Raw genomic sequence first — 10,856 nt, 5'->3', positions numbered from 1 at the left:
CTCTTCTCTCTCTCGCTCTCCCTCTCTCTCTCTCTCCCTCTCTCTCTCCCTCTCTCGCTCTCTCTCTCCCTCCCTCTCTCTCGCTCTCCCTCGCTCTCTCCCTCTCTCTCCCTCTCTCTCTCCCTCTCGCTCTCTCCCTCGCTCTCTCTTTGAGCTGCGGGCGCCTGATAAGCCAACATCCCCCACTTTCATCACGTACAGCGCACAGGGCAAATGGAAAATGTAACCGGGGTGAAAGGGGTGTTGCACTTATTATTATTTTAATTTATAATAAAAAAACGCTATTTGTATATCGGGGAAACACTGCTATGTAATGTCTCTGTCCCTTTAGATTTCTGAAATGGAGAGTATTTTGTGTAAATACTCTCCATTTCTGAATACGTGTCTTTCTGTAATGTATCGAAAATAGATCTCTTTGGTTATAATGGTTATTGGGTCGCAAGTCCTTTTATTAATCTGTATTTTCATCTTTCTTGTTGTCATAGAAACCGTTTGAAAACATTTTATTTTATATCTGTTTTGTGCAGAGATGTCGTCCGGAGAGCCGCTCTGTGAGCTCCTGCTGAGGGGGGAGGAGACAAGGAGGGAGGTGGGCTGCCAATGGGAGAGTCCAGAGGAGGAGACGAGGAAAGAGGAGACGAGGAAAGAAGTGGGCTGTCAGAGCGACTCAGCAGAACGGAGAGACGTTGCTGTCCAGGTGGATCTGCTGAGTCAACAGCTGGGCTGGAGACACACAGGTGAGACACATCAGTATGTAGTGTCTCTACTTTAAAGAGTCCTCTCCTGCTGATGTTCAGGTGTATATCAGTATGTAGTGTCTCTACTTTAAAGAGTCCTCTCCTGCTGATGTTCAGGTGTATATCAGTATGTAGTGTCTCTACTTTAAAGAGTCCTCTCCTGCTGATGTTCAGGTGTATATCAGTATGTAGTGTCTCTACTTTAAAGAGTCCTCTCCTGCTGATGTCCAGGTGTATATCAGTATGTAGTGTCTCTACTTTAAAGAGTCCTCTCCTGCTGATGTTCAGGTGTATATCAGTATGTAGTGTCTCTACTTTAAAGAGTCCTCTCCTGCTGATGTCCAGGTGTATATCAGTATGTAGTGTCTCTACTTTAAAGAGTCCTCTCCTGCTGATGTTCAGGTGTATATCAGTATGTAGTGTCTCTACTTTAAAGAGTCCTCTCCTCTGGTGTTCAGGTGTATATCAGTATGTAGTGTCTCTACTTTAAAGAGTCCTCTCCTGCTGATGTTCAGGTGTATATCAGTATGTAGTGTCTCTACTTTAAAGAGTCCTCTCCTGCTGATGTTCAGGTGTATATCAGTATGTAGTGTCTCTACTTTAAAGAGTCCTCTCCTGCTGATGTTCAGGTGTATATCAGTATGTAGTGTCTCTACTTTAAAGAGTCCTCTCCTGCTGATGTTCAGGTGTATATCAGTATGTAGTGTCTCTACTTTAAAGAGTCCTCTCCTGCTGATGTTCAGGTGTATATCAGTATGTAGTGTCTCTACTTTAAAGAGTCCTCTCCTGCTGATGTTCAGGTGTATATTTGATATGTTTTTATAATAACCCTCTGTTCTCTCTCAGGTTCCTCTGAGGTTCTGCTGCAGTGTTTCGCAGTGAGGTCCGATGGTTCTGACGGGGTTCTGCTGCAGCACTGCACCAACCGGACCAGAACCAGAACCATCAAGCCCCCCCGCAGGAGGAGCCCCCCCCCTCCCCTGAAGAGGAGGGCGCCCCCCCTGAGGAAGAAGACCACAAAACAGAGTCCGATTCAACGAGGGCGCCGCAGGGGGTCGGCTGTCACTGACCCCCCCCAGGAGGAAGAGGAGGAGGAGGAGGATGAAGAGGAAGAGGAGGAGGAGGAAGAAGGTGACACCATCTGGACTCCAGCTGAAGGAGGTGAGACTTCAATCATCCTCAGACATATTATTTTATTATATATATATTTATGTATTCTTTATATATCATATTTTCTAAAAATCTAAAAGACTTTTATATTTTTTGTAGGATCTATTTTTTCTGTAATGTTTCGAAAATAGTAGTTTAATAGTATTTATAAGAATATTTGATCATTTACTTTCATTTCCTTTCCTTGTAAAGCATTAACTCCTTCCCCCCCCCCCGCTTCAGATGACTCTCCCTCGCCTCCCCAACTGGACTCCGACTCCCAGCATGCACCTCTGCGCCAGGTGAAGCTGGAGCCGGGCAGCACCATGTGTGAGGTGTGTGGCAAAGTGATGAAGAACAAGGCGAGCCTGGCGCGCCACTCCTTCATCCACACGGGTCAGAAACCCTTCGCCTGCCACCTGTGTGAGCTGCGCTTCAACCGCAGAGACAACCTGCAGCACCACCTGACGCGCCTGCACCCCGAAGGAGCGAAACATCGCCAGAAACATCGCCCGGCGCCCGCGTGGCTGTGCTCCGCCTGCGGGAAGACCTTCAGCTGCCGATCGCGCCTCAAAACGCACGAAGTCATCCATTCGGGGGTGAAACCGTTCCACTGCGATTCGTGTCCCAAAGCGTACATGAGAGCCAACGATCTGGAGCACCACAAGAAGATCGTGCACGCGGACGCTGACGGGGGCGAGAAACCGCCGCCGGTTAGCTCGTTGCTCTGCGACTTCTGCGGGAAAGAGTTCCCGTGCCGCTCGCAGCTCGCCGTGCATTTCCAGGTTCACACGGGCGAGCGGCCGCACCTCTGCGACATCTGCGGGCGGAAGTTCGGACGCCAGTATCAGCTGAACCGCCACAAGATCCTGGTGCACAGCAACAGCACGATGAACCGCGCGCCGCCCGACGCCCCGTTCCCCTGCAGCGTCTGCGGGAAGCGCCTGAAGTCGGAGGCGCTTCTCGCCGCGCACGGCCGCATTCACTCTGCGGAGCGGCCGCACCGATGTGTCCTCTGTCCGCGCAGCTTCCACCGCGCCGCATCCCTGAAGCAGCATCACGACCGCGTTCACCTCCGAAGCAACGGGGCGCTGAATCCCAACCGCAGGAGTAGCGCCGCGCCGTCCAAAGAGTTCCCGTGTTCCATCTGTGGGAAGGTGTTCAAGTTCCGCTCGTTGCTGTCGAGCCACGCTCTGATCCACAGCGACCAGCGGCCGTACGGGTGCGACTTCTGCAGCCGAAGCTTCCGGCGCCTCGGACACCTGAAGCGCCACCGAGAGGTCGTCCACGCCAACGGAGAGCGGCCCGCGCAGTCCTTCGTCTGCCACATCTGCGGGAAAGACAAGAAGTGCCGCTCGCAGCTGCAGCGCCACGTCATCATCCACACGGGGGAGCGGCCGCACGGCTGCGAGCGCTGCGGCGCCAGGTTCAACCGCAGCGGGAACCTGCAGCAGCACATGAAGCGCATGCATGGAGAGGGGGGGGAGGCGGCTGAGGAGGAGGAGGAACCGCACATCCTGTTCGACGACGACATGATGCCGGCGCTCGCCTACAAACAGGAAGAGACGGTGGTGGCTGTCGGCGACACGGTCTGCGAGGAGATAGAGGAGCAGATCGGTCCCTGAACACAACGCCGCGCTAAGACTTTGACTTTACGATGACATTTCTTTTGAGTTAGTCTCGGAGGAGAACTCTGAGATCAGAGAGCATTTCTCCAAACTGTTTGAAAGGAGAATTAAAGACTTCAAACGTGTCTCTGTCACATCGCCTTCTCTTTGGTGTTCACAGGGCGGTTTCACCGGGAGGTACTTCCTCTTGATTCAGATTAAATAACCGGTCATTGATTATTAAAGAGTTACCCGGTGTGTGTCTTGGTCCCAAAGGCAGACGATATCGTTTATTCCCATATTTTCGACATTTCGTTGTTGTGACTTTATCCCACGTTTCCATCAACAAACTGATTTAAGGGTTTTTTCAGAAACTTTATTTTTTGCACAGAACATTTACTGACAGTCTTTGGCTGCTGGAGGTTCAAAGCTTTAACTTTCTAAAGGACAGTCCGTTAAACCTGGCGGATGTAGTCGGACACATCCAGGCCGGAGCTCTGGTTCTCCAGGTACTCCAGCACAACGTCTCCCCCGTTAAAGAGGGGCGTTTCTGGGTGAGAGAGCAGGGACAGCAGGGTGTGGTCCATCTGGAGAGCCTCGCCCGTCTGAGGGTGGCACAGACGCAGCTTCTACGAGACGGAGGAGAGATTCAAGTTTATTCAAATGTGTGAATCAATAACACGAGGAAGAAACAAAAACAAATGTCAGTCGTTTCCAACATAAAGTACTTTGATTCTTTTTGGGGGATATCTACGTTAACTAAACGGTCACAATCTGACACGTAGTATAAAAACCTTTTTGACATACATAATTAAACAACATGTTTAAGACATACTTTAATATTTTTAAACATTACACTGGACTATTGTTGACAAACTATCCTATCGATACTCAACATGCTAGTCTGATTTTTGCGATACTATTTCTCTTTCCGATTACAAGCTAGTTTACATGGGAAAAAGTCACAGGATAGCATATCATAATATCATAATATATTAAAGTACGTTTCAAACATCACGGTAAAACGATTTTTCATTAGCATTGTATGTAAAAAGAAAGATGTTCTTTTTGAGCTTCACTGTTAACAATGGACTTGTTTCAGTGAAGCCGGGAAAGGGTTCCTCCGCACCGTGGCTGTCACGATGTTGTTGCTGTTCTTCAGACTCGCCAGAGAAGCTGCGTAATCCACCGCCTTCCCCACGCTCCACTTGGAACAGAAGAACATCGGCTGGCTCGAGGCTTTGGAGTGCTTCGGGAGATAAACCTGTAAATATGTCCTCTCCGCCTGGAGGGGGGGAGAGAGAGAGACAAGGGGGGAGAGAGAGAGAGAATAAACAAAACATACTGATATCCACCTGAACATCAGCAGGAGAGGACTCTTTAAAGTAATAATAATACATTTTATTTTTAGGCGCCTTTCATGACACCCAAGGACACCGTACATTTAAAAAAAAAAATAGAAGCTAATAGGCAACAGAACATGATAACAAACCTGGGGGGGCCAGGTTTTGTAGGGCTTTGTAAGTGAGCAGTATGTTTTTGAAGTTGATACGGGATTGGACCGGGAGCCAGGGGAGTTGGATGAGGATGGGGGCGATGTGTTCGGAGGCCTTGGTGCCGGTGATGATCCGGGCTGCGGAGTTCTGTATGATTTGTAGTTTATCGATGAGCTTGGTGGGGATGCCCGAGAGGATGTCGATGCGGGACGTGACAAATGCATTGACCAGGACTTCAGTGTTCGATTGAGAAAGGGATGGGCGGAGTCTGGAGATGTTGCGTGTGTGGAAGAAGGCAGTCCGGGTGATGTTATTTATGTGAGGTGAAGATGAGAGGGAGCTGTCCAGGATGCCACCAAGGCTCTTGACTTGGCCAGAGAAGGGGATGGAGTGGCCTCAATGATGAGGTTGGAGGCAGGGGAGGAGGAGGTTTTGGAGAGGGTGGTTTTGGTGCCGTTGAGTTTTAGGAGGTTCCTGCTCATCCAGCTCCTGATGTCCTGGAGGCAGTTGGTGAGAGAGGTTGGAGGGAGGGCAGTGTTGGGTTTGCTGGAAATGTAGACCTGGGTATCGTCGGAAACAGTGGAAATGGACATCATGATGACGGAGGATAGCGCCAAGGGGGAGCAGGTAGACAATAAACAGGAGTGGACCCAATACTGACCCCTGAGGAACACCATGTGAGACAGTGGAGCAGCTTGACCGGTGGACAAAGTAGAGACACTACACACTGATATACACCTGAACATCAGCAGGAGAGGACTCTTTAAAGTAGAGACACTACACACTGATATACACCTGAACATCAGCAGGAGAGGACTCTTTAAAGTAGAGACACTACACACTGATATACACCTGAACATCAGCAGGAGAGGACTCTTTAAAGTAGACACACTACACACTGATATACACCTGAACATCAGCAGGAGAGGACTCTTTAAAGTAGAGACACTACACACTGATATACACCTGAGCATCAGCAGGAGAGGACTCTTTAAAGTAGAGACACTACACTGATATACACCTGAACATCAGCAGGAGAGGACTCTTTAAAGTGGAGACACTACATACTGATATGCACCTGAACATCAGCAGGAGAGGACTCTTTAAAGTGGAGACACTACATACTGATATGCACCTGAACATCAGCAGGAGAGGACTCTTTAAAGTAGAGACACTACATACTGATATACACCTGAACATCAGCAGAAGAGGACTCTTTAAAGTAGGCTCTTACCTGTGGAAGCCCCTCGTCTCCCGCAGCATGAAGCTTCAGTTTCATTAACGCCACTTTAGCTGCGGTGGTGCTGCTCTTCGCTCCTCTTCGTCCTTTAGCTTTCGATGAGTCCTTTGAGTCTGCGGGGGAACAGACAGACGTACAGCATATTAGAAACACCCCTTTTGAACGCATGCTTCTCGTCAACATGGAGGCTCTTTCTGCTGTAGCAAGAAGTGTCTCCTCCGTGGGACTCATTACGGTATTCTGATTCTGTGGACAAACACGGAACCACATTAGAAATGAACTCAAACTCTGAAACTCACCTACGATTTTTTGCACCAGCTCTTTGGTGGCGGCCATTCGAGGCTTCTGGACCTCCAACTTCTCACACTCGTGGTCGTCTTGGTGACGGTGGCTGTGAGGCAAGAAGAAGAGACGAATGTTAGTTTACCAGAACAAGAAACGCATCCCTTTTTATTCCACTACAAAAACTTGAAATCTTGCCCAGTATCTGCGTCTAGCGTCTGTCCTCTGATATGAGACGCACTGACAGCGAGATGTCCCGATCCGATTCCGATCATTTGATTTTGACAATCTGCCGATACCGATTTTTCTCGATCCGATCTTTATGCGATGCATTAAGAGAAAAAAAAGGTAACGGATAACGGCTGGTCATCCAACGCGATGAAGTCAGCTATCTTGGCTGTTATCTGTTCTGGGGCAGTTTCTCTTTCCTTTTGAAAGTCTCTGAAAGTGTCGGTTGTTTCCGTGCCGTTCCCTGAGTGGCCGCTGTGTACTCGCCGTGTTGTTGTTGGTGTTTGTTTCTCAGGTAGCGTATTAGATTGGTCGTGTTGAACGTAGCTCTGTTCTTTCCACCACGCGGAACCTCCGGCTTGCAAACATTGCATCTGGCTGTTACACTGCCTTCGCTTTCAATTTCATAATACTTCCAAACTCCTGACATTTTCTCCGTCCCGACTCCCCAGCTGGACGTAGCCTCTCGTTAGCTTGCTGCTGCTATTAGACACTGCGCCCACTCTGTTGCCAGCTTTGAGAGAGACAAGCAACCAGGTCTGAACACAAGCCCAAAGAAAGCAACACATACATGATGTTGTGTAATTTTAAACCAAAACTAAGTCCTCAGGATGACTTTAAGACGTGAACATGGTCATTTTTGTTTTGTAACATTAAATTAAAAAAAAATATTTTATAAAAAAAAAAAGATCCCGATCTCCGATTTTTTGAAAATCACGTGATCGGCTCCGATCCCCGATCACGTGATCGGATCGGGACATCTCTAGTCAAAACATCTCACTTTGAGTCGTTTCTCAGATGAAACACATATTTATTAGGAAACTAAAACGTTTGAGCATGTGAGGCTTATATTGAAACTACATCTGCTGATTCTGGTGAAATTGAGTTCTCCTGATAATCAAAAGTGATTTATCTAAACATCCCTTCTTATTCCAGGACTTCTCACCGAGCTCATGTTCACTTGTTCTATTGGCAGATCTTATTTAAAGCTTGTTTTCATTATTCTTTAGCTTGATTTGGAGCAGCGTGTGTCCAGTGGTTTAAAGAAAGGTGGACGTACGCCAGACAGAGGTGCTTCCCACACTGCGGACAGACGACGGGCAGCAGCTCCTTCCCTCTGCAGTCTTGAAACGAACACGAGTAACTTTTATTTCCTCCAGTCGTCCGAGGCTCCTTCTTCACCGGCTCCTGGTGAAAGAAAAGAACATTTAAACAACCGAGCCGAAACAGATCTCACGTTAAAAAGGTGTGTTTCTAAATATGAAGCGCAGCGTACCTCCGAACACGCGTGGGCCTCTCTGCTCCGGTGGTCCAGGCTGGACGGAAATACATTTCATCAGAAACAAGAAGTAGTTCAAGCTAAAGTTCATTTAATTACCATTTTAATTTAATGCAACTTCGTACGTCTGCTTCCCTGTAGTTCAGAGAAGGTATTGTGCATTTAAGAACTGGGACGATACGTAGTAATCAATGATTAAATCCTGTTGGTGGTTTATGTACAACTTTATTAGTTATAAATATCTGTGACGGATCAGCTGATAAAATGAGAATGGAGCTTCGACTTTTACTCAAGTATAAGATCTGAGTACTTCTCCCACCTCGGTAGTAAATCAGCGAATGATGATTGTTTTAAAGCCTTTTGTCTTTCTTAATACTTTTCAATCTGTGGACATTTCTTGCTGAATTCTTACCAGAAACTTCCGCGGCACAGATCACAGACGAACGGGAGAAAATCTGAATGAGAAGAGAGAAGAGAAGAGCGTCAGTCTGAGAGGAAGAAATAAACAACAAAACATTGAAGCCTGAAACTCATGGTTTTAACTCCTGAGGGATATTTAGGCCCCGCCCACACGGAGACGAAACAAGTGTTATCCGCTATAGTTCTTTATCGTATGGACGGCACGCGGCGATTTAGCTAAATCCACCGCGGAGCATAAACAGAAGGGCAACAATGGCAAGCATGCTTCGGGGGTCTTCTTCGCTGCTTTTGGTATTGCTATTTTACAGCGCCACTTACAGGCCCGGCATATGTACTACAGCATCTCCAGCGGTCTCGTGTGGACAGACGGCTTTTTTGGTGTCGACATCGGTTCGTTTTCGTCTCCGTGTAGACGGGGCCTTAGTTTAGAAAAAAAAGCTCATGTTGATTTCTGCTGAATTACATCACGTGTCGCATGTTAGACGCTTTTATCCAAAGCGACTCGCAGACTCAACACTGTGGACAATCCCCACAGGAGCACTTGAAGGGTCTCATGGACACAACGACATGCTGACTGCAGTGGGGTTTGAACCTGTGCCCCCCTGACCCCTACACCAACGCTCTATCCACTGCACCACATGCGCCCGTAAATGTATGAACCCTTCAGACTATCATCAAGACCACTTGTTAGCCAATAACTCTTCTTATTGTATGTACATTTTATACACACAAATCTACATTAATGAAAGTGAACTGCTTAATGAGATGAGTTTCTTTACTTTACTAATAATAATAAGTCATGGTATTTATTTGAGCTCTTTTCCAGTGCTCAAAGCTCTTTACATTACATATATTAGACATGTAAAACATCAAGTGGACACTACCTACGCTGTTAAGCATAATTAAAGAACCCATAGAAAGCCACTGTTTGTATGTAATCTGTACTTTTATATCTAGTCTGTTTGTCCCTGTCTTGAGATAGAGATAGATACTTTGAGGAATACAATACCTAAAATACTTTTTAAAAAGTGGAAAAGAGAATTAACAAATTAAATACAAAATATTATATAAAATGTAAAAAATACAAACAAAATAATCTCAAATATTCTGGATATTCAAATAAAAAGTAAAAAAATACAACAGATCTTTTTTTAAGAAAATGAGAAACTCAAACTATGGATCATTTGACTCCAGATTGCAGCACATATTTAAAAGCACACGAGCATAGCTTTGACATTACAGGATAGTGGATATTAAAGAAATAACCCTAAAACAACGAACATGAAACCATACTTTAGTTTAATCTATATATTTCCCAGTTGAGTTAGCCTAAGGAGGCTAGTAAACATTACAAAGAGGGATTCTCTACTTCTAAATAATATCCGTAAACTAATGTTATAGCCTCAGAAAGTACCACAACTACTAATGAATAATTAAACACACTTTGCCAAACATATTGTTTAAGTTATAACAACTCTACCGTTGGCGTTTGATGCTAATTATAACAGTTTGGTTAGCAGTTAGCATGCTAGTTAGGAGCTAGTTTACCAAACATGTAACGCTAAGGAAGCTAAACAGTCGCTGTTTATCAACACAAGGTTTAAATAAATAATTCTAAAACAATTAACATTAAATCATACTTTAGTGTAATCTATATTGTATATATTTCCCAGTTGAGTTAGCATAAGGAGCCTAGTAAACATTACAAAGAGGGATTGTTTACTTCTAAATAATATTCTCAAACTAATGTTAGAGCCTCAGAAAGTACCACAACTACTAATGACTGATTAAACACCCTTTGCCAACCATATAGTATACATTAAAACAACTGTGTGCTGGTGTGTTATGCTAATTATAACAGTTTGGTTAGCAGTTAGAAGCTAGTTACCAAACATGTAACGCTAACGCCGGTTAGTTAGCTCACATGCTAACGAAGCTAAAGAGCCGTTATATTGTGTTTCTTCTGAACACAACTCCAGAACAACAACACAGGTTAATAAAAGATCTTATTGTGAGTGAGGGGAGAGGAGACACACCGTTTTGGTGGCAGGAATCGATCCGGCAATGCTTCCCGATGTTAAATTCTGCCATGATTACAAAGCGAGTGGAAAACAGCTGATGAAGTAAACAACGCTTCGGTGATTTAACGGCAGTAGGCGAGAGGCGCAATACCGCCACCTGCTGGACGAGAGTGGAGCAGGAGAATGGCAGGGGTAAAAAAATACTAAATAATAAATACATGAGATAGAAAACAACAACATTAAATCTTCTCTATATTGTCGATTGGTCTGAAGACATGTTTTAACAGTCTGAATACTTCCTGATGTCAACACGAACTTTGACCCCAGCAGTGAAACCACGTCACCGAGTTTCACCCACTACGACCATGGATGTTAGCAGTGTAACGTACCCCTTTAT

At 45.8% G+C, this 10,856-nt stretch overlaps 2 protein-coding genes across 2 annotated transcripts; one reads left to right on the top strand and one right to left on the bottom strand.

The window, feature by feature from the left end:
* The first annotated feature begins 528 nt into the window (after positions 1 to 528).
* On the top strand, positions 529 to 3,752 carry LOC117443345 (zinc finger protein ZFP2-like). Its single transcript, XM_034079333.2, has 3 exons — positions 529 to 737; positions 1,584 to 1,898; positions 2,130 to 3,752. The coding sequence occupies exons 1-3, from the start codon at positions 530 to 532 to the stop codon at positions 3,509 to 3,511; spliced, it is 1,905 nt and encodes a 634-aa protein (XP_033935224.1). The 5' UTR covers position 529; the 3' UTR covers positions 3,512 to 3,752.
* Positions 3,753 to 3,847: 95 nt separating this feature from the next.
* zfand1 (zinc finger, AN1-type domain 1) lies at positions 3,848 to 10,668 on the bottom strand. Its single transcript, XM_034079334.2, has 8 exons — positions 10,475 to 10,668; positions 8,431 to 8,473; positions 8,016 to 8,055; positions 7,800 to 7,927; positions 6,529 to 6,620; positions 6,224 to 6,342; positions 4,623 to 4,778; positions 3,848 to 4,122 (listed from the first exon to the last, which is right to left on the bottom strand). The coding sequence occupies exons 1-8, from the start codon at positions 10,527 to 10,529 to the stop codon at positions 3,949 to 3,951; spliced, it is 807 nt and encodes a 268-aa protein (XP_033935225.1). The 5' UTR covers positions 10,530 to 10,668; the 3' UTR covers positions 3,848 to 3,948.
* Positions 10,669 to 10,856: the final 188 nt, after the last annotated feature.

The sequence above is a fragment of the Pseudochaenichthys georgianus genome, unplaced genomic scaffold, assembly GCF_902827115.2.
Source record: "Pseudochaenichthys georgianus unplaced genomic scaffold, fPseGeo1.2 scaffold_589_arrow_ctg1, whole genome shotgun sequence".
Taxonomy (NCBI): Eukaryota; Metazoa; Chordata; class Actinopteri; order Perciformes; family Channichthyidae; genus Pseudochaenichthys; species Pseudochaenichthys georgianus.
Note: the sequence above shows the minus strand (reverse complement) of the source record. Positions and strands in the feature narration are given on the sequence as shown.

Excerpts from the sequence above, each read along its gene's own strand:
- LOC117443345 (XM_034079333.2), top strand. The coding sequence starts at position 530 with ATGTCGTCCGGAGAGCCGCTCTGTGAGCTCCTGCTGAGGGGGGAGGAG. Across the intron at positions 738-1,583 it reads GCTGGGCTGGAGACACACAG|GTTCCTCTGAGGTTCTGCTG; the intron begins GTGAGACACATC and ends GTTCTCTCTCAG. Across the intron at positions 1,899-2,129 it reads CTGGACTCCAGCTGAAGGAG|ATGACTCTCCCTCGCCTCCC; the intron begins GTGAGACTTCAA and ends CCCCCGCTTCAG.
- zfand1 (XM_034079334.2), bottom strand. The coding sequence starts at position 10,529 with ATGGCAGAATTTAACATCGGGAAGCATTGCCGGATCGATTCCTGCCAC. Across the intron at positions 7,928-8,015 it reads AGGCCCACGCGTGTTCGGAG|GAGCCGGTGAAGAAGGAGCC; the intron begins GTACGCTGCGCT and ends TTCTTTCACCAG. Across the intron at positions 6,343-6,528 it reads GCTGGTGCAAAAAATCGTAG|ACTCAAAGGACTCATCGAAA; the intron begins GTGAGTTTCAGA and ends GTTCCCCCGCAG.